This window comes from Giraffa tippelskirchi, chromosome 13 (assembly GCF_054371585.1).
Source record: "Giraffa tippelskirchi isolate mGirTip1 chromosome 13, T2T-mGirTip1v1.2.pri, whole genome shotgun sequence".
NCBI lineage: Eukaryota > Metazoa > Chordata > Mammalia > Artiodactyla > Giraffidae > Giraffa > Giraffa tippelskirchi.
The window spans coordinates 26,005,785-26,032,673 of NC_137287.1; the positions used below are offsets into that span (position 1 = coordinate 26,005,785).

The 26,889-nt window shown below is 47.5% G+C and overlaps 1 protein-coding gene across 1 annotated transcript in view; it reads right to left on the reverse strand.

Moving 5' to 3' along the window:
* XYLT1 (xylosyltransferase 1) overlaps positions 1-18,145 on the reverse strand; it is a 340,665-nt gene extending 322,520 nt beyond the window's left edge. Inside the window, exon 1 of the mRNA XM_081556246.1 lies at positions 17,611-18,145. Within this exon, the coding sequence (XP_081412372.1) occupies positions 17,611-17,961 (351 nt within the window). The 5' untranslated portion in view covers positions 17,962-18,145. The remainder of the gene's footprint in view (positions 1-17,610) is intronic.
* Positions 18,146-26,889: the final 8,744 nt, after the last annotated feature.

Sequence of the window (26,889 nt, forward strand, 5' to 3'; positions counted from 1 at the left end):
CATTTAATGTCGAAATCTAAAGTGCTTTTATAATAGGCTATTAATTTTCCTGTGGGCACAGTTTTAGCCTCATCCCATGGGTTTTGATACGAAGTATTCTTATTTTCATTCATCACCCTAGAATTTGAAATTCCAAGTTTGATTTCTCCTTAAAGAGTTACATAGAAGAGTTTTGTTGTTTTGTTTAAATTTTCTAAGTGATAGCCTTTTAGGAGGCTAATTTTTAATATGTCTTATTGTTTCATAAGTCAGGCCTGGATGATTCCTACTTTTGAAATCTATTACATTTCTTTTGAGACAAATTATCCATTTTAATTAAGGCATCATAGAACATCTAGAAAAGAATCTTTAAAAAGAAAAGGCCTCTCCTAGAACACAAACACACATATACCTTTGTAAACAGTTTCATAGAATAATTACCAAAAACAGTTTATCTTTTCAAAAGTAAATATCCAAAGAAAGAAAGTAAACAAACTATTAAAGAGGGGGAAGATCTACCAGAATCTAAGGATTAAAGTTCTCCCATCTAGAAATTCAACACCTAGGAACTTTACCTATAATGGCACTGCTCTACAAACCCATTTTAAGGACTAAAACTGAGGCTGTCTGAGACTGAGCCAGCTGTACCATTACATTTTAGCTGAGACTGCATTTCAATTCCACTAACTCCTTCACCACAGAATCCAGCTGTCTTCCGAAAGAAATACTAAAACATCCTCTGAGCAACTTCTCTGGTGACATTCCTGAATTCTATTAATTGCACAAGGCACAAACAGAAGGCAAGATTAAAACAAACAGGACTTTACCCCTGTAAAGTGGGCTGGTCTGAAAAAGGAAGCTGATATGACTTTTTGAAGAGCCCCAGAAAGAGTATTAAGCCATTTGTCAGCCAGTGCCAAGCAAACCTGAAAGACAAGTGGATCCCAGGGAATCCTGACATTCTTCTCTCAACTCTGTCAGTGCCTCTACCTACAAAAGTAGGGCAGCAAATGGAAAAGGACCAGCGTTGCAGGTACTGACGCAGGACTGACACAGCTAAACGATACTGACAATGCACAGGAAGGCAACTCCTTAGGGGGAATCTCTGAGCTCCATTGCTGTGGCCACATACAACATCTGCAGTCCCTGAAGGGACATTTCAGCATGCTGTTTCAGTGCAAAATGACACATGCTACTGAAGGCTAGAGATCTTATTGGGGATGCAGAGCTGTATTCATCTACTGCCCAGCAAGAAAACCAGAACAGCCAGAGATAAACAGAAGTCAATCAAAGCAGAAAGTGACATCAGAAAAACTCTCCTAATTCTGGCAGACCTGTTTTGCTGCATAAAGATAAGCAGCCTTTGGACAATACAGCTTCGGTATAAGAAATTCAATGATGGTACCAGTCCCAGAACCAACTAAAGCAGTTAACATCAGGCATGTTCCCAATATCCTTGAAGGTATCGAGGTGGAAGAACAGTAATCCACTAATGAATTGTGGCTCTATAGATGCTCCATTTTGCAAGACTAATTACCTTTTTTAAAGTAAGCCTGGTTCCAGAGTTTCAACACATGAAAATATCACCGAGCGTTACTCCCTAGCAGGGAAAGTAAGACTTCCAATTTTAAATACACTTGTCAAATCAACCCATTAAAAAACAAACAAACAAACAACGAAGAGCAGTTAAATCAATTCCTCTCCTATATAAATACCCAATAGAAATGCTTATGAAACTTTTTTTTTTTTTACCTAAAGACCTGCACAAGAATGTACATAGCAGTGCTCTTTGTAGTGACCAAAACCTGGGATCTTCCCAATAAACAGAACAGATATGTAAATTGTGGTGTGTTTCACAATGATACTATAGAGCCATGTAAACAGACAATTACAAATACATAAAACAATGCAGATAGAGAGTCAGAAACTTTCTTTGTAAAATGCCAGATAGTAAATCTTCTGGCCTTTGTTTAGTCTATTCAACTCTGCCATTTTAGGGGGCAAAAGCAGCCATAGTTGGTATGTAATAAACAGACATGACCAGGTTCCAATAAAGCTTTATTGATACACACTGACATTTCAATTTCAGTGCTTTTCTCATATCACAAAATATCTTTCTTTTGATTTTTTTCCCCATGTATTTCAAAATGTGAAATCCATTCTTAGCTCATAAGCCTATGAAAACAGACAACAAACGGGCTGCATTTGGCCTATGGGCTATAGTCTGCCAACCACTGATGTGATCTCATAAAATGTAATCACAAATGATGTTCAGCAAAACAACCAGGCAAAAGGGAGTGCAGACAACATGATTCTATTTCTAAAAAGAAGCAAAAATAATCTATGGGGTCAGAGGTCATGACAAAGGTTACCCTTGGAGACGGAGGGATTAGAAGTGGAAATAAGAAGGACTCTGGGGAGGAGGGAGCCATTAACACTCTGCGCTCTGATCCGAGTCCTTGTTACTCAAATGTGGCCGCTTGGTTGAGTTGTACATTCACAATTTCTGCCCTTTTCTATATGTATGTTTTATTTCAAGCGAAACTTAGCAAGTTGTTAAAATCAAGGCAGGACCAGTCAACCAGCTTCAAAAACAGACATTTAAAGAGAACCACAGCCATCCAGTTAAACTAACTACACATCCATCACCATGGTCAGATAGCGGCCAATGCTAGAGTATTTAAAAATATTTATTAAAAGCAGATTTAAATCACTTCCCCTCTAGCTGTTTCTGCATTTGCTTCCAGGGCAAGGTGCATTTCATGAGTTAAAGGATGGTGCGCCCACGGATCCCTGTCATGTCTGTATTCACAGGAAGCAATGATGTTAGCCCGATGACCAGCCCCTCCTCATATGGAGATCTGCCATCAATACTGTGAAAGTAAATAGCATCTGGCAAAACATGTGGCCTTCAACCTGCAAAAGACCCTGCGCTGGACCCACATAAAGGAAAAAGGCCAGGCCTGGCTTCCATGTGATTCCGAGAGAATACGCAGTTAATTATTTTTCCTCGCGGTCAGCAGCTGAGTCTCACCAAAATCCATGCTTGTAATTATTGCTGTAATTATTATTTTAATACAGATCAGCAACTTATCAAAATGTTACCCTGTAGGTGCTGCAAGGATGTAGGGTGGAGGCCAGTACCCCACCCTGCTCTGCATGAGAGGACGGCGGGGACCCTGGCGGGGGTCCTTCTACCGCAGCCAGACTGCCAGCTTCACCAGTGCCCAAGTCCACGGTCATTTTAATGCCCACGCTCTCTTTAGAGACAGTGAGTCATGATCTGTATTTTACATTATGATTTGAACTTCATGTGTCTCAGTGGTTCCATTCATGCAATGGACAAACAGTGTGCCACCTTTTTGCAGAGGTATTGTGAAGAATTCCTCACCAGAATTGCTTTGTTAAAACATTTTGTGCAGTTCAAGCATGTGATCTGATACACAGGCTTCCCAGCCACACTGCCTGAGTTTAGATTCCAAGTCTACTGTCTGTGACTCTGGGCAGCTCTGTGCCTCAGTTTCCTCAGCTGTGAATGGGGATAATATCGAAAGGTTGTTGTAACGATTAGATGAGATAATTCATGAGATGCTGCTTAGCAAAGTGCCTTGCACATAGTATTTAATAGATAATAATAATATTATTTAATATACCCCGCCAGGGTCCCTGCCATCCTCTCATGCATGAAATTAAAAGACGCTTACTCCTTGGAAGGAAGGTTATGGCCAACCTAGATAGCATATTTAAAAGCAGAGACATTACTTTGCCAACAAAAGTCCGTCTAGTCAAGGCTATGGTTTTTCCAGTGGTCATGTATGGATGTGAGAGTTGGACGGTGAAGAAAGCTGAGCGCCGAAGAATTGATGCTTTTGAACTGTGGTGTTGGAGAAGACTCTTGAGAGTCCCTTGGACTGCAAGGAGATCCAACCAATCCATCCTAAAAGAGATCAATCCTGGGTGTTCATTGGAAGGTCTGATGTTGAAGCTGAAACTCCAATACTTTGGCCACCTCATGCGAAGTGTTGACTCATTGGAAAAGACCCTGATGCTGGGTAGGATTAGGGGTGGGAGGAGAAGGGGACGACAGAGGATGAGATGGTTGGATGGCGTCACCGACTCGATGGTCATGGGTTTGGGTGGACTCCGGGAGTTGGTGATGGAGAGGGAGGCCTGGTGTGCTGCAATTCATGGGGTCGCAAAGAGTCGGACACGACTGAGTGACTGAACTGAACTGAATAATATTATTATTATTTTGAGAGTAATAAACTCAAATCCTAACAGCAGTCCTGCAAGAAACACACGTAAGTCAAGTAGACTGGTGGGAGCCATGGCAAACTGGAAAGCAGGGTAACCGCACTCCCCTGCTCCCTAAAATTATTACCTCTTTGGAAAGAACGGCCAGAATTTCAAAGATTTAATAGCAGCTTCAAATCAGAAGTCTATTTGAAATCACTGATTTTAAAATGTTGGAGAGTAATTTAACTTAAAAAAAGAGAAAGCAAAAAGAAGAAAGCCAGCTCCATGCTGCTGTTATTCCACCTGTAACTCAGATCCAATGCATAGGCCCTGGTCCCCTTCACCTGTACTTTCCAGCATCCACTTTTGTCAGGGGTTTCTACCACCTGCTCGCTCTAATAAAGCCTTTGCTTGTGCCCCATGATCTTTTTTTTTTTTTCACTCTAAAACAAACTCAAACAGCAGTCACCACTTGTGCTAAGAGGAGTTAATAATCATCCATGCCCATTTGCAAACAGGCCAGCTTTTCTTTCATAAGAGCCACCCTGAGGTCATCTCCACCCTGTCCTCTGTCATCACCTCTTCTTCTAAATAAGAGGGAATCAGATGCAGCAATTTGAAAACTATTCTTCAGCAGGATGATGAGAAAAAAGCAGGTAAGGGGAGTATTTTACATGGGGGAATGGAATCCTCCATAATGCCTGATGACAAGCAAACAGGGCTCTCTGTGCCTTTCATAACAGCTGCCCCTTCTGAGCTGGGGATAAAAGAGAGAGAGGAAGAGAGACAATGAATAGGCTTTTATTTCAAAGAGAACATCTGCAAAGCATGGTCCTACATTAAAAAATAAATAGAAAACAGCCACCAGTCTGGGAAGGAAAAAAAAGATGTCCCATTACATTTCTAATTAATAAAGCACCATTTCACAAGGAAAGAAGGAAAAAAAGAGAGACAAGTTTTCCACATCCCCAAAGAAATGAGGCTTAATGAGGTAACCACTGTATGACTTGATCTATCTAATCTGGTTTTAATACTCTCCTTAAATAATGTATACATTAGCTCTCCATTACCAAAAACATTTGTTTATTTTATTAACGTGAGTCTGGTTGAGTGCTAAGACTTTGGGAAATTACCATGCTGTCCTTGGGCTCTCTCTTTATTGCTTCTTCTCTTGCTCATTATAAAATGATTAGTTGTCTCCATTGCCCTTTTGAATTGCTGTTCTAGTGCTGCGGTTCTGTTATCCTGGTTCTGAAGACAGAGTCTTGGTTCAGAGTTAAGTTAATGTACTCATTACGGGCCCGATTGGGGACCCATTCATCACGCCTAATTCATGTCCAACACATGGGGGACTAAAGTACAAAGAGTCAGTGTGAAGCAGAGGCTCAGTGAGAAGCCGGAAGACGCCGGGAAGGGTCCAGACTCGAGTCCAGAAGACAGGCTTGGGACGCTCCATAACTACAGGAGCGCTGCAGACAGTGACCCAGAACATCAGAGAGGGCCCACGACAGGGATGTCCACTTAAACAGACCCAGAACACAGTTCCTCCTAACATCTAACTTAAATCCTTTCCACTTGGACTTGAGAACAAAACAACACAGCTGTTTACCAGAAGTGCAGGGTATCTTCAAACTGGTTAAGTCAATGTTTACCAAACCTTGGTCATTCCATTGCCCCCGTCAATCATACATCTAAATTGAGGTCAGGATTAGCATTAGCACAATATGTTTAGATACTATAATTTAGGTGTTTTCAACATGTCAACCAACATTTTTACTTAAATGCCACTTAACCCGCATGCTAGGCAGTAAGAGCCCTGACGTGATCATTTTGCTTGACTGGCTATATTTCCCTATTTTCCCTAATATACATTTAAAGATATATACAGCCATGACAAGTGTCAAAAACTGTTCACCAAGAAGCAAGGGCTGAGGGCATCTGGGAGGTCACTGATGCCCTGTTTCTTGGTCTGGGTGAGGGTTGTTGTTGTTGTTGTTGTTCTATCGCTCAGCCATATCTGACTCTTTGTGACCCCATGGACTGTAGCACTCCAGGCTTCCCTGTCCATCACCATCTCCCAGGACTTGCTCAAACTCATCTCCATTGAGTTGGTGATGCCGTCCAATCATCTCATCCTCAGTCGTACCCTTCTCCTGCCTTCTATTTTTCCCAGCATCAGGGTCTTTTCCGATGAGTTGGCTCTTTGCATTACATGGCCATGGTATTGGAGCTTCATTTTCAGCCTCGGTCCTTCCAATGAATATTCAGGGTTGATTTCTTTTAGGACTGACTGGTTGGATCTCCCTCTGTCCAATGGACTGTAAAGAGTCTTTTCTAGCACCACAGTTCGAAAGCATCAGTTCTTTGGTGCTCAGCCTTCTTTATGGTCCAACGCTCACATCCATACACGACCACTGGAAAAACCACAGTTCTGACTAGATGAATCTTTGTCAGCGAAGTGATATCTCTGCTTTTACTGGTGGAGGTTACTGAGTGTATTCAGTACATGAAAATTCATCAAGCTGGCACATTTAGAATAATGTGCACTTTTGTGTATATATATTTTGGTTAAAAAAAACATTTAAAAATATAGGCAAAAGTTAGGAAATAAATTTTGCACACCTACAAATAAAAACTCTTTATTAAAAGCTACTATAATAGAGACTGTGTGCCCACATAGCACCTTCAATCATACATGTATCAGAATCCATGTGCATACTACACTCGGGATTCCTGGGGTCAGTCTAGAGCTATTCTAGCAAAAGATATCCATCCAAAATAAGTCCTCAAGCAAAACTAAATGAAATGAATCTACCACATCATGAATAAATCTTCACGCAGGGCCTCTTATCTTCTCTCGGCACTCCAACTGTAAGTCACTGCATTTGGAACAATTTGATATTTTTAAAAATGTGTGTGTTTGGGGGTCATTCTGCCTCTAGACCATAAACCCCATGAGGGCAGGCACAGCTGTCTCTCCCCTCATACTTTGTACAGTACACACAGCAGGTACACGAGTGCTACCTGTTGAATTAATGGACAGATGGAGGAGTGAACGGGAAACCTCTGATGGATTTCACTCACTCATTCTCTCTTGCTCCACCAGGGATTACAAAGTGACAGCCGACTAGTCTGACTGCTCCCACGTTCTTCTGTTCAAGGCAGAAGACAGGAGCACCTCTTTACATTCATGCAGGGTTCCTGAGCCTCAATACACTCTCATCTATTTATCAAATCGCATCCTCACAACCCAGTCTAGGGAAGGGCGGGGTTTATTAGCATCATCTGGCAGAAATGCCAAAAAAGACACAAAGAGGTGAAAGTCAGGGTTTGCCCCTTGACAGAGTTGGCACTTGAGCCAAGATGCTCCAGAATGTTATACTCTTCCACCCCCTAGTCCACCCCCCAGGCCAGCTCTCTGACAACTCACAACATCCTAACACGTGTTGTTGGGGGATGAGGGCACAAGATGGTGAGAAGCACAGAGAAGGGAAGGCAGATGATTCAAAACAGTGTAGGATCCACACCCCCAGCAAAGGGGAAGCCAGTTGACCAAACGGTAGAACGGATGGTTCTATTTCTGTTGAGGACACTTCTTTCACCATGTCCTAATGCCTAACGCTCACAAGAATTTGCATCTTCTGGGTGTACGCTAACGGCAGGGAGAGAAGGAAGGAAACCTCCATCACTCAGGGGAGGGTAAAGGCAGTCGAGATAAAGAAGTGCTATGAATAAACCACATGGGGATCACTGAAAAGAACCACAGACACTTATTTTTAGCTCGGCCCAGTGAACACAGACATCTTCCAGGAAGAGGCTGCAAACTTCTCAGCCCAAAGGGCCAAGTCAGGTGTCACAGGTGAAGGAAGAGATCTTGGGTGGGGGGTGTCTCAGGAACCTGAAGGATCCCAGGAAGCCCCTCCTGACTTGGCTAGTGAACAACAGGAAAGAATGTGACCCCAGGCTGTCAGATCTCCTGACTTTTTAAGGCTTTCCAAATGACCACATCGTCTTCTATCCTAACCCTTACACTTTGGTGCATTTTTTTATTTTAAGGCAGTGGGGATTAAATAAAACCTACCCACGGGCCACAAGCATGAGGACCCATCTTGCAAGCATCCCTCATGGTGAGGCTGCATCAGGGACGGTGGGAGCAGGGAGGCGGTGCCTCATCACCAGGCCCTTCCAGGTAGGAAGGTCCCTGCATCACAGGTGAGGAAACGCTGCCCCAGAGAGGCGAAGGGACATGTGTGTGACACAGTGATCCTCCGTCCTAACACTGCATGACACACCTCCCAGGCCCTGTAACTTCCAGCAACCTGCACTCCCCACAAACCTTACCTCTGCGTTCATCTCTGACTAGAAGAAGATGAGCCTGAACTCCACAGATGGGGCAGGCCAGCCTCAAGTCTGGCAGCTTTTGGGGGGTATTAGGAGACTTGAGGGCTTTCGGGCTCCTGAATCTCACTATTCCTGGCTCCCATCTGGTGGAGGACAGCTTTCTCTTGTGTTCAAGAAGCCACGGTACAGGGAACTGGGCTAGGACCAGAGAGGAACCTCTCTGTTGACAGGCCGTGGTCCCAACCCTCGCCAGCTGGACTGGCCCTCCGGCAGGGCAGGGGCACAACTGCCCTATTTCACAAAGGCAGTCCCAGTGCTGGGCATTGTTGGAGTGGAGGGTGGGTGGAAGGGTGGACATGTCGATGGATGCAAACATGGATAGGAGAGAGGCAAGAGAGGGCAGGGTGTGAACAAGGGACTTACTGACTCTGAATTGGGTAGAGACCAAGAACTCAACCTTTGGAGTCACCACCAACCTTCAATTCCTAGTCTGGCTGCCTCTCAGCTCTTTGCCTTTCATACAACTCATTGCTTTGCTTTCATTATTTGTAATCAGTGAAACAGAGATGAGACTAGTAGTCCTTAACCTGAAGGACAGGGATTCAATAAGATCATGTCTTCCTAGTATCTCCACAGCGTCGAGACCAGGCAAACATTCAATAAACAGAAGTCCTCCTCGTCATCAGGATCACAGTTACGATGTCTGTACCCCTTGGGTAGGGGACGTCTGCATCAATTTTTCTGCCCCACGAGCTCAACTCCTTTGGGCTTAAACCATGTGACGCGTGGCCAAGGATTACAGCAAAGAATCCCCTGGGAGGAGAAACGCTTGTCATTAACATCCCCAGACACATCAGCCTGGATTAGATGCTCAGATAAGCCAGCAGTCACCTGCCTGGGACAAACCAGGGCTGAGACAGAACAAATCCATTTTGCTGCCCTCAGAGGCCCCTGGAGGGGGAGATCTCCCCCTTCCCCAAAGGCTGGAGATGTCCGTAGGGTCCTGCTCCTTGCCCATCAGGCCAGGTGTCTGGACTCCTGGACTCTGATACTAATCACACCAGCTCCCTGCTCACTACAGCACTGACAGGGTTAAGGGACACACACACACACACACACACACACACACACCTGCCCCCCCACACACGCGCACACACACACACACACACACACACACACCTGCCCCCCCACACACGCGCACACACACACACACACACACACACACACACACCTGCCCTGTCCCTGCCACCTTCTTTGTCAAGGCTCTGGCTTTCGATGAGGGAGGGGGCAACCCTAACCTCAGGGATCAGAAGGGCAGAACTTGATCAGTATCTGCGGGCAAACAGACAGTTTCTGTTGCAGGCGGAAGGAAGGAAGTGCCCGAAAGACAGTCGGACTGCGTGTTCCTGGGGACACCTCCGGCTTCACCCGGGCTCCTGGGGGCAAGCCATGGGTGAGCAAAGCAGCAGGAGGCCCGCTGACCACGAACGAAAGGCTGTCCCTCTGGCCAAGGAACCCTGTGTAGCACCCTCTTCCCCTCCTCCCCTGGCTGGGGGAACTGAATTCAAAACACTTTCTGCCACTAACTCAGCAGTTCAGGTTCAATTATTCCCTAGTGTGCACAATGCATATTTCACTAAAGGGTGATATCTTCTTTTCCTGGACCATAAAATCCTGTCCTCGGGGCTGGGCAAATTGTGACGGAATCAATTACCTATATGCCTCCTTAAATGACATCTGCAGTTCCAAGGTTGGGGACCTTCACAAGATGCTTAGAAGAGGGAGGCTGTGGGATAAAACAATTGAGAGTACAGACTGCCAGGGTTCAAATCCTGGCTCTGCCTTTGGTACTGTGATCCTTGGGAAAACTGTTTTAAGCTCCCCACACCTCAGTTTCCTCACTGTAGTGTGAGGTTTAAATGAGGTAATATTTGTGAAACATCTCAAACAGGGCCTGGTTCTATTAAGCATCATGACTGTTGGCTGTTGAAACATAGTAATATATTCCTTGAAGAAATAAAATACATAAGGAGGACTAAAGCAATTCCTGGTAAGCCATAACTGCTACAGAAGCATCACTGCTATTATTATGATTACCCTCCTGAAAATGAAAGTGTTAGTTGCCCAGTTGTGTCCCATTCTTTGCTGCCCCGTGGACTGTAGCCTGCCACACTCCTCTGGCCATGGGATTTCCCAGGCAAGAATACTGAAGTGGGTTGCCATTCCCTTCTCCAGGGGACCTTCCTGACCCAGGGATTGAACCCCAGCCTCCAGCACTGCAGGCAGATTCTTTACTGTCTGAGCCACCAGGGAAGCCCTTCTACCTGATCTCATTATTCAGGGATCCGATTCAAGAAAAACTGCGTATCTGCTCCTTTTCTAGGGCTGGCACATTTTCATGAAACTGCAACAAGTAAGGAAAGTGACATGAAGATTTTCAGGAATGATCCAGCTGCATATAGGGTTTTTCAAAGACCTCCACAGACAAGGCACTCTGAAATCTGGACATTGAGTGGAATGGGACAGTCCTAGGTCTGGATTCCAGTTCTGCTGCTCTTCAGCACAATCTTAGTGAGCAAGCTGCTTTTCCTCTCTGAGCCCCATTTTTCCTATCTGTCAAGTAGGGACAGCAACAGTTCTAGCCCACAGGGTTGAGAGGATTTGTTGAGACAGTGAAGTAACATCTGCAGAGCCCTCATTATCCCCACCGTGTAACTGGTACCCAGTTCAGTTCAGTAGCTCAGTTGTGTCCGACTCTTTGCAACCCCATGGACTGCAGCAAGCCAGGCGTCCCTGTTCATCACCAACTCCCGGAGCTTGCTCAAACTCATGTCCATCAACTCGGTGGTGCCATCCAACCACCTCATCCTCTGTCGTCCCCTTCTCCTCCTGCCTTCAATCGTTCCCTGCATCAGGGTCTCTTCCAATGAGTCAGTTCTTCACATCAGGTGGCCAAAGTATTGGAGTTTCAGCTTCAGCATCAGTCCTTCCAATGAATATTCAGGACTGATTTCCTTTAGGATTGACTGGTTGGATCTCCTTGCAATCCAAGGGACTCTCAAGGGTCTTCTCCAACACCACAGTTCAAAAGCATCAATTCTTCAGCACTCAGCTTTCTTTTTAGTCCAACTCTCACATCCATACGTGACTACTGAAAAACCATAGCTTTGCTAGACAGACCTTTGTTGGCAAAGTTAATGTCTCTGCTTATTAATATGCTGTCTAGGTTGGTCATAGATCTTCTTCCAAGGAGCAAGTGTCTTTTAATTTCATGGCTGCAGTCACCATCTGCAGTGATTTTGGAGCCCCCAAAATAAAGTCTCTCACTGTTTCCATTGTTTTCCCATCTATCTGCCATGAAGTGATGGGACCATATGCCATGATCTTAGTTTTCTGAATGTTGAATTTTAAGCCAGCTTTTTTACTTTCCTCTTTCCCTTTCATCAAAAGGCTCTTTAGTTCTTCACTTTCTGCCAGAAGGGTGGTGTCATCTACATATCTGAGGTTACTGATATTTCTCCCAGCAATCTTGATTCCAGTTTGTGCTTCATCCAGCCTGGCATTTTGCATGATGTACTCTATATACAAGTTAAAGAAGCAGGGTGACAATATACAGCCTTGACATACTCCTTTCCCAATTTGGAATCAGTCTGTTGTTCCATGTCTGGTTCTAACTATTGCTTTTTGACCTGCGTACAGATTTCTCAGGAGGCAGGTCAGGTGGTCTGGTATTCCCATCTCTTTAAGAATTTTCCACAGTTTGTTGTGATCCACACTGTCAAAGGCTTTGGTGTAGTCAATAAAGCAGAAGTAGATGTTTTTCTGGAACTCTCTTGCTTTTTCTATGATCCAACGGATGTTGGCAATTTGACCTCTGGTTCCTCTGCCTTTTCTAAATCCAGCTTGAACATCTGGAAGTTCTCGGTTCACGTACTGTTGAAGACTGCACCCCGAAAACTGGTGATTTCTAGCCAGGAGACTGTAATCTCAATTTTGTATGCAACCCTTTCTTTCATCCTGAATTACTGGGTGTGTTTGAACAATTAACAACATCATGTATGTAAAACACCTAAAGGATGCCTGGCATACAGTTGTCACTCCATAAATACTAGTACTCCTCCCTCTCCCACATTCCATCCTGCTCCAAGGCTGACACACAGAGGAGTTGGACGCATTCTACTGCCTTGGATTACACTCAAACCCTACTTGGCTTGGAAAAATGAGTAATTGCAAAAATTTGCTTATTTTCAAACATACGAAGAGTTTCTTTTTAAGAATAATGGCTCACATTTGAGCATTTATGATGTGCCAGGCACAAACTGGCTTACATGTCTTATTACATTTCATCCTCACATAACCTCATGAGGTGGCCCTGATTTTCAGAGGAACGAAGTTAGAATAACTTGCCCAAGATCCCAGGGATGGCCGAGAACAGAGCCAGGATCTGAACCTGGCAGGAGCGGACCCAAGGAAATTAACAGAGGCCTTTGTCCCCTGAGTGTCCCTTCCTGTGGCTCAAATGGTAAAGAATTTGCCTGCAATGCCGGAGACCTGGGTTCAATTCCTGGGTGGGGAAGATCCCCTGGAGAAGGGAATGGCAACCCACTCCAGTATTTTTGCCTGGAGAATCCCAAGGACAGAGAAGTCTGGCAGGCTACAGTCCATGGGGTCGCAAAGAGTCAGACACGACTTAGCAACCAATGCTTTTCTGTCCCTTGTACCAGGGCCTGGCACAGGTTTCCTGTGACTTTTTGCCTGCTCCCACAGCCCTTCCTTCGAACTTGGGTTTTGTGAGGTTGAGTTTGTATTTTATTTACTTTTTCATTTTTCTCAAAGTATTTTCTCTTTGGTTCTGGTAGAAAGGGATTGGAAGCAATAGAGTGGGAGATGCAAATGAAAAAATTGAAGGATTTATCGTAAGTGACAAGTCTTAGGGAGGTATTGACCAAGCTAGAGACCAGGTCAGCCCTGACCCTGGGTAGTCCAATTAGGAGGGCACCATGCATTTTCCTCTCTCTGCACGTAGATTTATGGCCCCATTGATCGTAAATAGCTCTGGGTGGGAGGACAGACACTTGCTTAAGGAAATGTTGTTTTCTAGGGAAACACACACAGACACATACACAACAATGTCAGATATCTGCTCGAGATCAAAATAATTTCCTTTTCTATTAAGAGCATGGATCAAAGTTGGACAATCCCCAGCAAATAGGAACTTACAGTTTGGCTTCCTATTTGCAAAACAGCAAGCATCTGTCACTCAACCTTCTGAAGATTAAAATAAAAAGAATTGATGAACTAGAGACAATGTGTAAAGTGTAAGAAGACTGTAAGGAAAGTGAATGTAAATATTATATATATACATATGCATATAATAATTTCTACTTTTATTTATCTATTTTATTTAACATTTTTCAGTATATGATTAAGCAGATGGCAGCATTTGCATCAAGATAAATATTGTTCAGTGATGCATATTTCTGTATACAAAGTGTAATGCACTGCTCAAGCAAAATAAAACTCCATTGAGAGTGTGAGAAAAACGAACCATCAATAAAATACCCTCTGTTCTCTCTGGTCTCAAAACATTTGGATAGAAAGAAAAGCTACGCCTCTGAGGCTGTTAGAACCAGAGGCGATCTGGATACAGTGAACCAATTTTTCAAAGTCACTGCCAATATCTGAAAAAGTCCTGAGTTATCTGAGTAATGTGAAGTATGAGGAATTTCTGCCGAAAAATCAACATTTCAAAGGGGTCAGACAATACAGAAAGACCATTCTACTTTAAGTGTGTGTACGTGTGTGTGCCTGTGTCTGTGCCTGTGTGTGTGTGTGTGTGTGTGTGTGTGTCAGGACAATAAAAAATTAGGTTTCTTAAATGAAACTTACTGAGTAATAGTTTATCTAAGAGCTCAAGCAATAATTTGAGGACTTCAAAGGATCACTGGAGGCAAGGGGAAAGAAAATAAACATTCATTACATTAACACACAGCTCCTTTCATTCTCCCCAAAATTGATTCAGAACCTGTAGTGTGATCTTTCTGACACTCTCCTCAATGTTTTCCCTCCCTTTATAAGTGAGCCCATCTGTTTCTTACATTCTGAGATGACAGTAAAACCCAGAGCGTACTGGAGACCCCGTGAAGGAATGAGTGCCACGGCCACGAAACTCAGCTGCCATCCGCCCAACAATTCTAATCTGTAAGAGCTTTGGGAGAGGCTGAGAGGTAAAGCCTGCAAATCTTTCAGGGAAATGCCCGTCTCGCCACCACCCGCAAGCTATCTGGCTCTGTCTGCTTGAGAAACTGGGTGTTTCTTCTTGGCTCCTTAAAATGCACCAAAACGATAACCAGGCCCTTCCACTGGGATGCAGCTCCCCAAACGGAAAAAGTGAAGGGAAGGTGAGCACAAGGAAGCAGAGAAGTCTGGTTTAGAAAATACCCTGAACACAGTGCCAGGCTGACACTCTGAGACATACCCACCACCACCACCACCAGTGCTGAGTCTCTCTGCACCCAAAACCACAACTGCCCACCCCACCCTCTTCAGAGCACAGAGATGAAGAATCATCTCCCGAGCATGCACCTCACCAGCTCTGGAAAATCACAGGGATTTTTTTTTTTTAAGTCCCATTCCCCAATCTCCCTCCGAAGCATCACGCAGCAGCAGCCTCCGCAGGGTCTGCAAACAGACCGCATGTTCTGAGGGCCTCAGTGGCCTGCCCCTCTCCTCCTAGGCTGCAATCTAAGCTCAGGCAAAGCCAGACTTTGGGAACAGCCTGCCCCCTTCTGGTCTCCTTGAGCTCCGTGGAAGGGCAGGGGCTGGGTGGGCACAGCTACAAGAGGATGGGCCCCCCGGCTCCATCCTGCAGGTCTGCGCTGTGATTTCAGGATCTGACAGGGCACAGGGGTAGACAGCATTGGGGAAGGGAAGAGCAAGGACATGGAAAACAGATTAAATATCCAGTACAAATCCAGGCGAGATGGCAGTGAACAACTGCCTGGTAGACAGCCACAAAGAAGGCGGGAGGACAGAAAAAAAGGAAAAAAAAAAAATATACAGGTGTGTCTATATCAGAAGAAACTGAGACCCTGGGAGGTGTGTGTAGGGGGACAGTCACTGAACTTGCAGATGAGAGCAGAGTTTCAGAAAAGCAAAGCACCTCAGCTGCTGGAACCGGCATTCCAACAGGAATAGCAAAGGAAAAGAGGCATGCTCCCTCCTACCTTCCCAACTGCTAACCTCAGCGCAGCCCAGCTGGAGGATGAGAGAGAAAGACAGAGAACTGAACACCTAGAGAGCAGGTGTGGACGTAGGACCCAAAATGTCAGGGACCCAGGAAAGAATCAGCCAACCAGGCTTGCTTCCTTCCCTCCACTTGTTTCAACAGGTGGTATGTGCATGGGGAAAGGCACCTCCTAACGCCCACCTGGACCCCAGATGCAAAGGATACAGTTAGCCCCACGCTTCCATGGACATCCTACGTGTTCCCACACTGGGCTAGCGGTGCATGTCCTGAACCTCCTCCCACCCCACCTCCTCGTAGGGCTCCGACTCCAGAAAGAACTTCTAATTGCATTTCTGCCCAAACACATCACTATCCACTCCTGGAGTTCAAAGGCAGTGTCTGAGAGAACCCTTTGCTACAAATAAGAGGCATTCGGAACGTTCTGGTTCTCTACCGGGACTCTCACTCCATCCTCCTCCCCGCAAATGGGGAAAAGACTTCTCCCTGCTACCCACACAGACCAGCCAGCAACGTGAAATGCTACTGCATCACGCCTTGGGCTGGCTCAGCCCACAGACACAAAGAACCGCACTCTGGCAAGGAGGGTCACCTCTCTGCCTCCAAAGAAGTTTGGGAGATCAAAGGGCATCACGCTGTGTCTGAAAGCAGCCTTTAGTGAAGGCTCCCAAAGTGACAGGTGACAGAGACCTGCATTCAGTGCCTAAGAGCCTGAAATTACCCCCCTGGCATCTAATGTCCCCAAGGGCTGGGAGAAGCTCTGTGGGCAAGCAGCAGGGATGAAGATATAGACACATCATGAAGATACAGACACATCCCTAAGCTTGAAGACACACACGCCCACAGGGTGCTGAGACCCTGGCCCAAAGTTGGGAACTCTGACCTCTGAGTTCAGTGGGCTAAGCAAGGCGGGCCAAAGAAGGTGTGAAAGGCCTCCTGGGAGAGGTTGGGGGCAGGGTAGGAGACACTCAGATGGCCTCAGAAGATCTGCGGAAGGAACAGTGTCAGAGCCTGGGCTGTTCACACCCCAGGAGGGCAAAGTAAACCCACAGAAGTTGAGGTGCTGTGATGTGATACACAGCTGGTGTCAGGAATGAGCCACACACGAGACAGAAAGCTGGACACAAACGCCTAGGAGAAGGGGCCATGCCCTGACACTGGAGACAGGGAACCAGGAGAGGGCAAGGTTGGACACGGACAAGGTAGAGACCGGGGTCTCAGGCATCCAGGGATACAAAACAGGAGACTCAAAGTAAGACCGGGGACCGGAGACAGAGTCTTGACTCCGGGGCATGGGTGAGGACTTGGGACACTGATCCCAGACCCCTCTCAGGCCAGGCAAAGACAAGAGGTAGCAGTCGGAGGACTGAGTCTTGTGCATCCAGCCAGGCAAAAACCAGAGATGCGCTGAGCACCGCCGCCGGAACAGCGGCTGCGGATCCCGGCACGGTCCAGGCACTCAGACCGGGAGCCAGGCACCAACACCCACAAGCACAGAGCAAGTCGGGGGCGCCCAGCAAGAGTGACGGGGGACAGGCACCCAGCCAGGCTCCGGTAACCCCCAAAAGCGCCTCCTCTGGAGATAACTTCCCCAGACCCCCAGGGGGCAGTCCTCAGACTCAGGATGGGGCAGGGACCCAGCCCCGGCTTCCAGGGGAAAGAGAGGTGGGAGCAGCAGGCTTGGGGAGTCCGGATCTGATAAGCGGGGTTCAAGGGCTGGGGGTAGGGGGACGTGGGGTCCGGCTGCCTGCCCTCCGGTTTCACTCCCTCCCTCGCTCTCTCCAGGACGCGAGCCGAAGACATCTTACCAGCGCCCGCACGGCCAGTGCCCCTCGGCTGGCCGGCTGCTGCGCGCGGGGTGCTCCGGGGCCGCCTCCCCGCGCCCGCGCCGGGGGGCCCCGTCCTCCTCCTCCGCCGCCTCCTCCTTGGGCTGCAGCCGGCTCGGCGGGCAGGTCCCGGCGCTCGCGGCGCGGGGCCGGGGCCGGGGGCGGCTGCTCCGCGCCGCCGGCCGCTGCGCCCCCGCGGCGCTCCACGGCCCCGGAGTCGAGGCTGCTGAAATTCCACACGACCAGCGTCTGCAGCAGCAGCACGGTGAGCGCCGCGAGCAGCGCCGAGTGCGAGCGCCGGGCCAGCCTCCGGGCGCACGGCGCCGCCACCATCTTCGGAGCGCGGCGGGCGAGCGGGGCGCGGGGACCCCGGGCGCTCCGGGCCGCCCCCGCGCTCCCCGCGGCTCCCGCGGCCGCCGCCGCCGCCGCTCGGGCTCCCGCTCGGGCCGCCGCCGCCGCCTCGACTCGCCGCTGCTCCTCCTCCGCCGCCGCCGCCGCTGCTGCCGCCGCCGCCGCCGCCTCCACCGCCGCGGCGCGGAGTTTTCAGACGGGCAGGGACCCGGACGTCACCAGGAGGAGGGGAAGGCGGGGAGGCGGGGAGCCGGAGGCCGCGGAGGGGGGCGGCGGGCGCGCGCGCTCGGGCGGGGCGCGCGGGGAGGGCGGGGGCCTCGCCCGCGGGGCTCGCCCGCTCAGCAGCCCCTTCCCCGGGCCCGGGGGCGCGGGGGCTGGGGGGACGGGGCCGGGGAGGGGGGGGACGTGGGCCAGGGCGGAGAGGGGCGGGCCTGGGGGCGGGGCGAGGGAGGGAAAAGAAGGAGGGAGAGGAAGGGGGCGGCGGCGAGCAGAGCGGGCCCCCTGTCCCCCGGACCCCGGCGGGAGTGGGTGGCGGGGAAGGGGGACAGTCCCCGCCCGCGGCCTGGTCTCCTCGGCCGCGGGCATAAAAGGGAGAGGGAGCTTGGGGTGAGTGTGGGCCGGCTCAGAATCTAGGGGAGGTCGGGAGGCTCCGGGGTCCTGAGATCCAGCTTTCCATGTGGGAAGCGAGCACGAGGCAGCTGAGTGGAGCGAGCTCCCCGCCCGGAGTTTGCGGTCCAGGCGTCTTCTCTGGGCAGAGACTGCTTGGCAGGTGGAGACGCGAGAAATGTGTCAGGAGTGTCTGAGCCAAGGAAGGGGGTCACGCGGCCGATCCCTGGATCCCTAGCTTGAAGGGGAAGGGAGGAGGCTACACCGGAGTGTGCGTGACTCCTGAATCACACCCTGACCCCTAGTGCCAAAGATGTACTAAGTGCTTCATTGAGTCACTTCTCTGATCCCTAAGGACCAACAAGCTAGGAGACTTCCAAACCCAGTTGGCAAGCAAGTGCTTTCCTGGGGAGAGAGAGACTCCGTGGAGTTCCTCAACCCTCAGGTTGCAAGCCCCAAAGGCTGGTCCCTGCTTTCCACCAGGTCCTTCTCATCCACCCTGAAGCCCGCCTTCCTGACTGCCCAAGGCTCACCTTCTGAGAGAACAAGTGGATCTTGCCTCGCAAAGTCAAGTTCTTTCCCATCAAGGCTGGACTGTCCTGGTGACCTTGAGCCAGGAACTCCTCCCTGGGCCTGAGCGTCTTCCTCTGTCAATGAGGGTTTAGGCTCACAGATCCCCATGGACTCAAGTTTCATCGTCAGCCATCTCTGACTCAGTCTTTCCAGTCTTTCCCTCTGGTGTCCTCTTGCCCAGCCACCCTGAGCACGTGGTGAGCGCATAGCAGGATTGGGTGTCCCAGATAAGACTCAGCACTATCCAAAAATTGTAGCAGATCAAACCCCCAGCTTGTGAACTGGGGACTCAAGGTGAAGGCTTTGCATCTTACCCACTGTGTTCTTCAACCTGATCCTAACTTTAAAGGGAAGAAAGTGAAAGAATAATGAGAAGGAGACAGGGAAGAGATTGTTTCACTTGCTCTACAACAGTCTGTGAACATCAAGGCAAAGGGCAGGAATCCAAAGGTGAATGAGGCTTAACCTCCCCTTCAGCAAGCCTGGAGTCTTGAGGAGCCAGATCTGCATGTTGGTCACTAACTAACAGTGAGGTAAGTGTCGCTTTGGAGACGTGCATGAAGTGCTCTAGGTTCATGAGGGTGTGGTGGAAGTGGCCACTAAGAAGATGCTTTCGGATCCATGTAATCCAACCCATTTCCCTGAACTGGCAGTGTAAAATGCCAGCTAGGGAGATCTAAACTCCAGACGAGGCTCAGCCTTCAGACTATACAAGCCTGGCTGGGCATGTGACCAAGCATAGAGGCCACCTACCTTGGGCTCAGCCCATCTAACCAGGAGTGAGATAGAACAGAGGCAAGCTCCTATGGTCACACCACGAGCCTTCAGCCATCTATTTATCACCTGGGAATATTTTGCTTACAAGTAATAAAACATTTACTATGTCTTTAAAAATAGAGTTTACTGCATCATATAACCAAATGTTCCAGAGAAAAGACATCAGGTGAGGTTTGATCCAGCAACTCAGAACTATGTCCTGGGACTGCTTTTCTTTTCATCTCTCCTCTCTGCCTTTCATGAGGCCAGCTTCATCCTGAGTTTCTCTCTTCATGTCACAGCCTGACATCAGTTGCTCAGACTAATTGTATCTTTTGTTCATTTCTAGCCCAAGAGAAGGAGGGTCAGGATTTCCCAGCATTCTCCTCAAAGGTCCAGATATTCTTTCTAATTGAGCCAGCTTCAGGTCACAGGTCACCCCTAAACCAAGCACTGTGGCCAGAAAGATAGAATGTGCTCATCAGCTTGGCCAAGGTCCCATACACCTCCTCCGGCACTGGGGCAAAGCCAGCTTCCCTCCAGCCACCCTATAGAATCTACAGGGATCAAGGTCTTACGGGAAGGTGGGAATAGGCGCAGGGAAGTTTGCTTCTACTCTATGAAATCACTGTGATGCTTACCTGACTTGCACAGGCCACTCCTTTCCCAGGATTTCACTTTCTTTAAAGCCAAATGAAGGATTCAATGAGATGGTCCCCAAGATCATCATGTCATGTCCCCAGAACTCTTGCTTAGTATCTAAAGAGACCTTCCCAACCCAGCCAGGACTGTCCTGGAGACACTTGACATCCCTGCCCTCTGGCCCATCTTTGCTTCAGTGGTTCTGCTGCATTTCCCCTCTAGGCAGGAATGATGTTATCCGCTTCCTTCACGTGACACATTTAACCACAGTCCTTTGGGGCCCACACTCTGGTTCAGCTCCCTCGAGAGCCACAGGCTGGAGTGAGGTTAAGGATCCAGCCCCCTGGGTCCCTGGAGAAAGAGAGTTTTTGTTTATCTCAACACATCAAATGCTGCCCCAAAAAGAGGTTTAAAAGCTCCGGCAGGTTATGGATACCATAAACAGCTTATGTGAGGTTTTTAGGATGAAAAATCACCTGAGATAGAGGAAGGGGAAAGCGGAATCCTAGGGACCATCTTTCTGCCCCAAGACAGATCAAGACAGCAGTACCTCAAGCATCTTTGTGGGGCCCAGGCAATGCCTAAGCGTCTGGCAGCAGCAGACTTTCACAACAGCAGTAAGTTTCTTGAGAATTTTTAAAGCTCATTCAGTCATTCAACACAGATGTATTGGACCCTGTTATGTGCTAGGCATCATGCTGGGCAAGTGTGATATAGAAATGAGGAAGATTCCCTAAGGAATTTTTCTTTTTAAGTATGCTTCCTACGCTTGCATTAACTGAGAGCCAGAACTCTGAAGAAGAAGTTCTAGCTGGTTTGTGGGATTCCTTTCCCTACCCCATCCCTGAATCTTGTTTTATCACCACTTTTCAGTGAGGGGAGACTAAATCAGTGAATCAGTAGTTCTGAGATCCTGGTTTGCCTGGGATGAGGCTAGGGGATGAGAGGGAAACCAAGAGGGGGGCGGGTCTTTACCCTCAAGGAGCTGTCAAGCAGATTGCCACTTCTGCTGCTTTTCAACTGAGACTTTCAGCATCAGTTGTTTTGCTTCTTTATGCCTCAGTTTTTCCTCTGTAAAATGGGTACATCTGTGTTCACTCAGTCCTGTCCGACTCTTTGCGATCCCATGGACTGTAGTCTACCAGGTTCCTCTGTCCATTGAATTTTCCAGACTAGAACACTGGAGTGGGTTGCCATTTCCTACTCCAGGGGATCTTCCCAACCCAGGGATCAAATGCGAGTCTCCCGCATTGGCAGGTGGATTCTTTGCCACTACACTACCTGGGAAGCCCTGTGAAATGGATGGGGTGAGATGGTAATAGGGCTTTGCTCATAGATTTCTTGTAAGGATTAAACGAGGTAACGCATGTAAAGATTTTTTTTCTATAGAGATTGGCACACATTGTGTGCTCATTAAAGGTAAGATACTATTCATTTCATTTATAACAGTAGAGCAGTGTCTAAAGATATCAGAGGGAAAAAAGAGTAGCCAGGAAAAGCAGCCTGGAAGAAGTGGCACTCAACGTAGTCCTTGATCTGGATGGAGGATTGCCAAGCACTCCAAGGTGAGGGAACTGGTCTCATTCATCTCTGCTGTCTCTGGCACTTTCCATAGTGCAGGGTAGAGTCAACTTTGGTTGAACAGTGAACACCAATAACAGTCATGCTGCCGAAATGAGCCTGGTATGTTCCTCCAGCAGCAAGACAGCTGCCAAATGGAGCCTGGTACCTCAAGTTCACAGCCCCATCACAGCAACTTTTTAGTTGTATGAGTTTAAGCAAGTTGTTTAGCCTTACCGAGCCTCAGCATTTCCATTTGTAAAAGGTGAAGAAGACTAATACCCATGTCTTAAGGCTGCTGGGTGGTATGGTGGTAAAGAATCTGCCTGGAATGCAGGAGACACAAGAGACTCAGATTTGATCTCTGGGTCAGGAAGATCCCCTGGAGAAGGAACTGGAAACCCACTCCAGTATTCTTGCCTGGGAAATCCTATGGACAGAGGAGCCTGCCGGGCTACAGTCCATGGGGTGGCAAAGAGTCGGACATGACTAAGCACGCACACACACAGGCAAAGGCTACTAGAGGGCAGAGGCAGGGGAGTGGCATAATACATTTCCTATAAGATGTTGGTACTGATCACTGGCAGAATTGAAGGAGTGTTAGCAGGCTGGTCTACAAAGGAGAGGCCCTCCCTTTCTCTCCAGTAGTTCTGACAGAAGGTACCTGAGACTAGGGATTGACATGTCTTCTTCTCAATTTAAATAAACTTCAGCTGAATAATAAATTTAGTCAAATACATAATTTTTATTTTTTGACATCTTAATCATGTGCCTGTTTCTTTTTGGTTTATTGCAGAGTTTATTTTTTTTACTCAAACTCTACAAATTGACTCTGACTTTGCTCTTAAAAAATTTAAAACCTCCCCTTAGGTTTCACTTCTGCATCAGACAGAAATCATAAACATGGGTCACCTGTTCCTGAATGTCAGTAAGAGAGTTATGCATGAAACATCCATCCATCTTCCTGCCCCCAGGAATTCCTGACTCTCTCCAACAAGCACGTGCAAGCACCAGGGTTCCTGGGCACGTGGAGGTCAGAAGAGCCAGGATGCTGAAAGCCCCAAAACACATGACGTGGACATGCATCACCCTCAACCTCACCCAAGAGAAGGAAACGGCCTCTGATCAGACCACAGGCTGACGCAGGTGACATACCCCACCAGACGCCCAGCTGTGCTTCTGAAACGTGCGGCTTTTCTGGAGAACCTTCTACCCACTGTATCAGCAGAGGGAGCTCTAGGTAGCAAATAACTTTCCTCTGACAACATGTAGTACTTACTTGCCTGCAGATAAGATTTGCAGGAGACAACTAGAATAAGTGGGGGTCCTTACTGGGTCTGGCATCCCTCCTGTGTAGAAGGAAACCCCGCTGATTTGCCAGGGTGGTGTGGGGGCTGGGGGTGGGGGGCGGTCAGGACTGGAGAGTGATCTGAGAGAGGAAGAGACACCAGCTGAGAAAAGGATGTGTGACAGTCAGCCACCACCACCACCACTGCTTAGGGGATTATCTGACCTTGTTCTGTTCCAGCTCTTTTATCCACTCCCAGTCATCTCACAGCCTTTGTTCAATAGTAGCCTCTCATTTATGTGATGATTGAAAAGGGTCCAAGTCTCAAACTAGCTTGGCAGACTTTTTCTCTTCAAAATAAGTGTTTACTATGTGTATTGCATGCGTGCTAAGTCGCTTCAGTTGCGTCCGACTCTTTGCGACCCCTCAGACTGTAACCCTCCAGGCTCCTCTGTCCATGGATTCTCTAGACAAGAGTACTGAAGCGGGTTTCCTTTTCCTTCTCCATTAATGTGTGTATTAGTGGTGCACAATCTGGTCCCTGGGGCTATAGGCTTAGAACTGTGGAAGGACAGCAGTGATGATAGTGGATGATGATACTGAGGACTGTGATGGTGAGGGTTAAAAGTTTACAAAGCACTTTCTCTGTGCCAAGCCCTGTATGGAGAGTGTTAACAGTAGTAATCACCAAATATTTATCAAGAACCTATGATACGAAGGATGATGCTCATGCAGGGGGCATTCAATGATGAATAAAACATGGAAGGTCCCTGCCCTCCTGGAGACTGCATTCTAAATTCTAGATTCTTGATTATACATGCGACCAAAATAAGTAGATAAATATGTGCACAAGTACTATCAGAGAGTGAAGAGTGCTCTGAAGAAAAGTATAAGGGGCCATCTGCTAGAATGATCAGGATGGGGCAAGTTTAAACAGGCTGGTCAAGAGGACCTCACTGATAGGGTTCCACTAGAGTGTTTCATGAACTGTCTCATGAAATCCAGCTTTTGAGGAGTCTGATTTCTTTAAAACTCCATCATCTATCGACTGAATAAATAAAGGTTAGATTTGTTTTTATCCAATGTGTATGTATATATGCTCTTGTAACCTATAAGTGAAAAATGCTACCTAATTCATGGAAGTTCTTTTGTTGTTTTGGATTTTTTCAAACAATCATTGGTGAAAACTCGGCAATTTTCCTGGGTATGATGACAAGATAGAATGAGTTAGTGAAAAGTCCATTAATAAAGTAAAAAGTTAAAGGGATACCATCTTACCAAAAGAAAGGTTTGAAGACAACTCATTTGAAAAGACCCTGATGCTGGGAAAGATTGAAGGCAGGAGGAGAAGGGGACGACAGAGGATGATGTGGTTGGATGGCATCACCGACTCGATGGACATGAGTTTGAATAAGCTCTGGGAGTTGGTGATGGACCGGGAGGCCTCGCGTGCTGCAGTCCATGGGGTCGCAAAGAGTCGGGCATGACTGAGCAACTGAACTGAACTGAACTGATGTATTTTATCTGAAACATTTCTTGTCCAAATTCTCTTTTGTTTTATTAACTTTACCCTCACCCCTCTCAGAAGTTCAGTGTGTTGCCAGTGTTTCTGTATAGTCCATGTGTCTTTAAGTTGTAGGCTCAGCCTTGTACCCCAAACTTGTTTCCCATCTTGTTTGCAGCCTCTGTTTTGCACCCTCATCTCAATTCACCTTGTACCTGTTGTTATTCCTCAGTGTAGCTCAAGTCCCCTTTGCTTTTATACCTCAGGAATCCATTTCAAAAAGACTCAAGGGAAAAGTGGATATGCTTGAGTCTGCAAGCTGCCTGCCAGATACCTGTTCTTCTCTTCTTGCTTGATAAAAAAAATCCTGATTTATTTAGGGTGATGATATGCCCAAGCAGAAAACAATGGTCCGCAACTTTCCTTGTAGTTTGCAGTGATCAAAGAAAGAGCAATAGATGTCTTTATGGAGCTTTCAAGATATCCTTTGGGAGAGGGTGCTAAATCAGTTAGTGAGTGCCCTTTAGTCCCTTGCTATTTCCATTCTTTCTAGAATGTAGAAAGGATAGCTGGAACTCCAGCAGCCATCTTAGGACCATGAGGATAGGAGTCATTACTCAGAAGTAATGAGCCAGAAGGAGAGAAGCAGCCTAGGTCCCTGAAGCCTTTGTGATCTACTGTCTATGGCCCACCCTTGCTCTTTGTTTCAGACCTGAGAATGACCACTCAGGTGGTTGAAGCCACTCAAAGTGGGCTTCTGTTTCTACAGTTGGTACACTGAGATATGGGATGGAATTAAACAACCTCACTGAAAGAAGGTTAGGGATAAAGCTATGCCTTGGGAAAAGCTGGAACCAGAGATGCAAACACACAAGTCTGTCCCTCCATCTTCTGTCTCAGCTCCTCTTTGAAAGCTTGGTTAGTTCTCTCTCACGGCGGAGTGATGCCCTCCATGTTTAAGAAACACAGCTGCCCAGCTCTTGGCTGTCATGTCCCACGGCCATCATAAAGGGACAGTTTCTCCCTCTGCAACCATGCGCCTCAGGTGGGCCCTTGAGGCTGCTCTATCCCCCCACATATTGCTAATCCAGTTACTCTTCCATGCCCTGCACCACACACCCCTCCAGTCTCTAACTCCCCTCTCTTCCTCACTTGCCTGAGGACCTGCTTTGTAGGTCACTGAGGAAGGAGAAAGCAAGCAGAAAGGGGTTCCCACAAGCTCCCTCTGCCTCATTTCCACACTCCCCTGCATGTGCATCGACTAAGGTATTTTTTTATTGGGGTATAATTGCCTTATCATGTTGTGTTAGTTTCTGTTATACAATGAAACAATCAACTATATGTATACGTATAACCCTCCCTCTGGGTCTCCCTTCCACCTACCTCATCACCCCCATCTGGGTCATCAGAGCACTGAGCTAAGCTCCCGCAGGTTCCCACTAGCTGTCTGTTTCACACGTGGCAGTGTATATATGTCAGTCCTAATCTCCCAGTTCACCCCAACTTCCCCTCTCCCCTATGTCCACATGTCTATTCTCTACATCTCCATTCCTATTCCTGCTCTGTGAATAGGTTCATCTGTACCATTTTTTTAAGATTCCACATATATGCATTAATAGGCAATATTTTTTTTTCTCTTTCTGACTCAGTGTACTCTGTATGACAGACTCGAGGTCCCTCCACATCTCTACAAATGACCCAATTTCATTGCTTTTTATGGCTGAGTAATATCCCTTTGTATATATGTACTGCATCTACTCTATCCATTCATCTGTCAGTGGACATCTAGGTTGCTTCCACGTCCTGGCTATTGTAAATAGTGCTGCAATGAACATTGGGGTACATAATTCAAAAAGACACATACCACAGTGTTCATTGCATCGACTATGTTTTGGTGGCCATGCTAGCCAGGATCCTGCATGAAGCCCACTCTCATTTGCCCATGAGACCCCACTGTTTCTCTTGGTTTTTGGACATCACT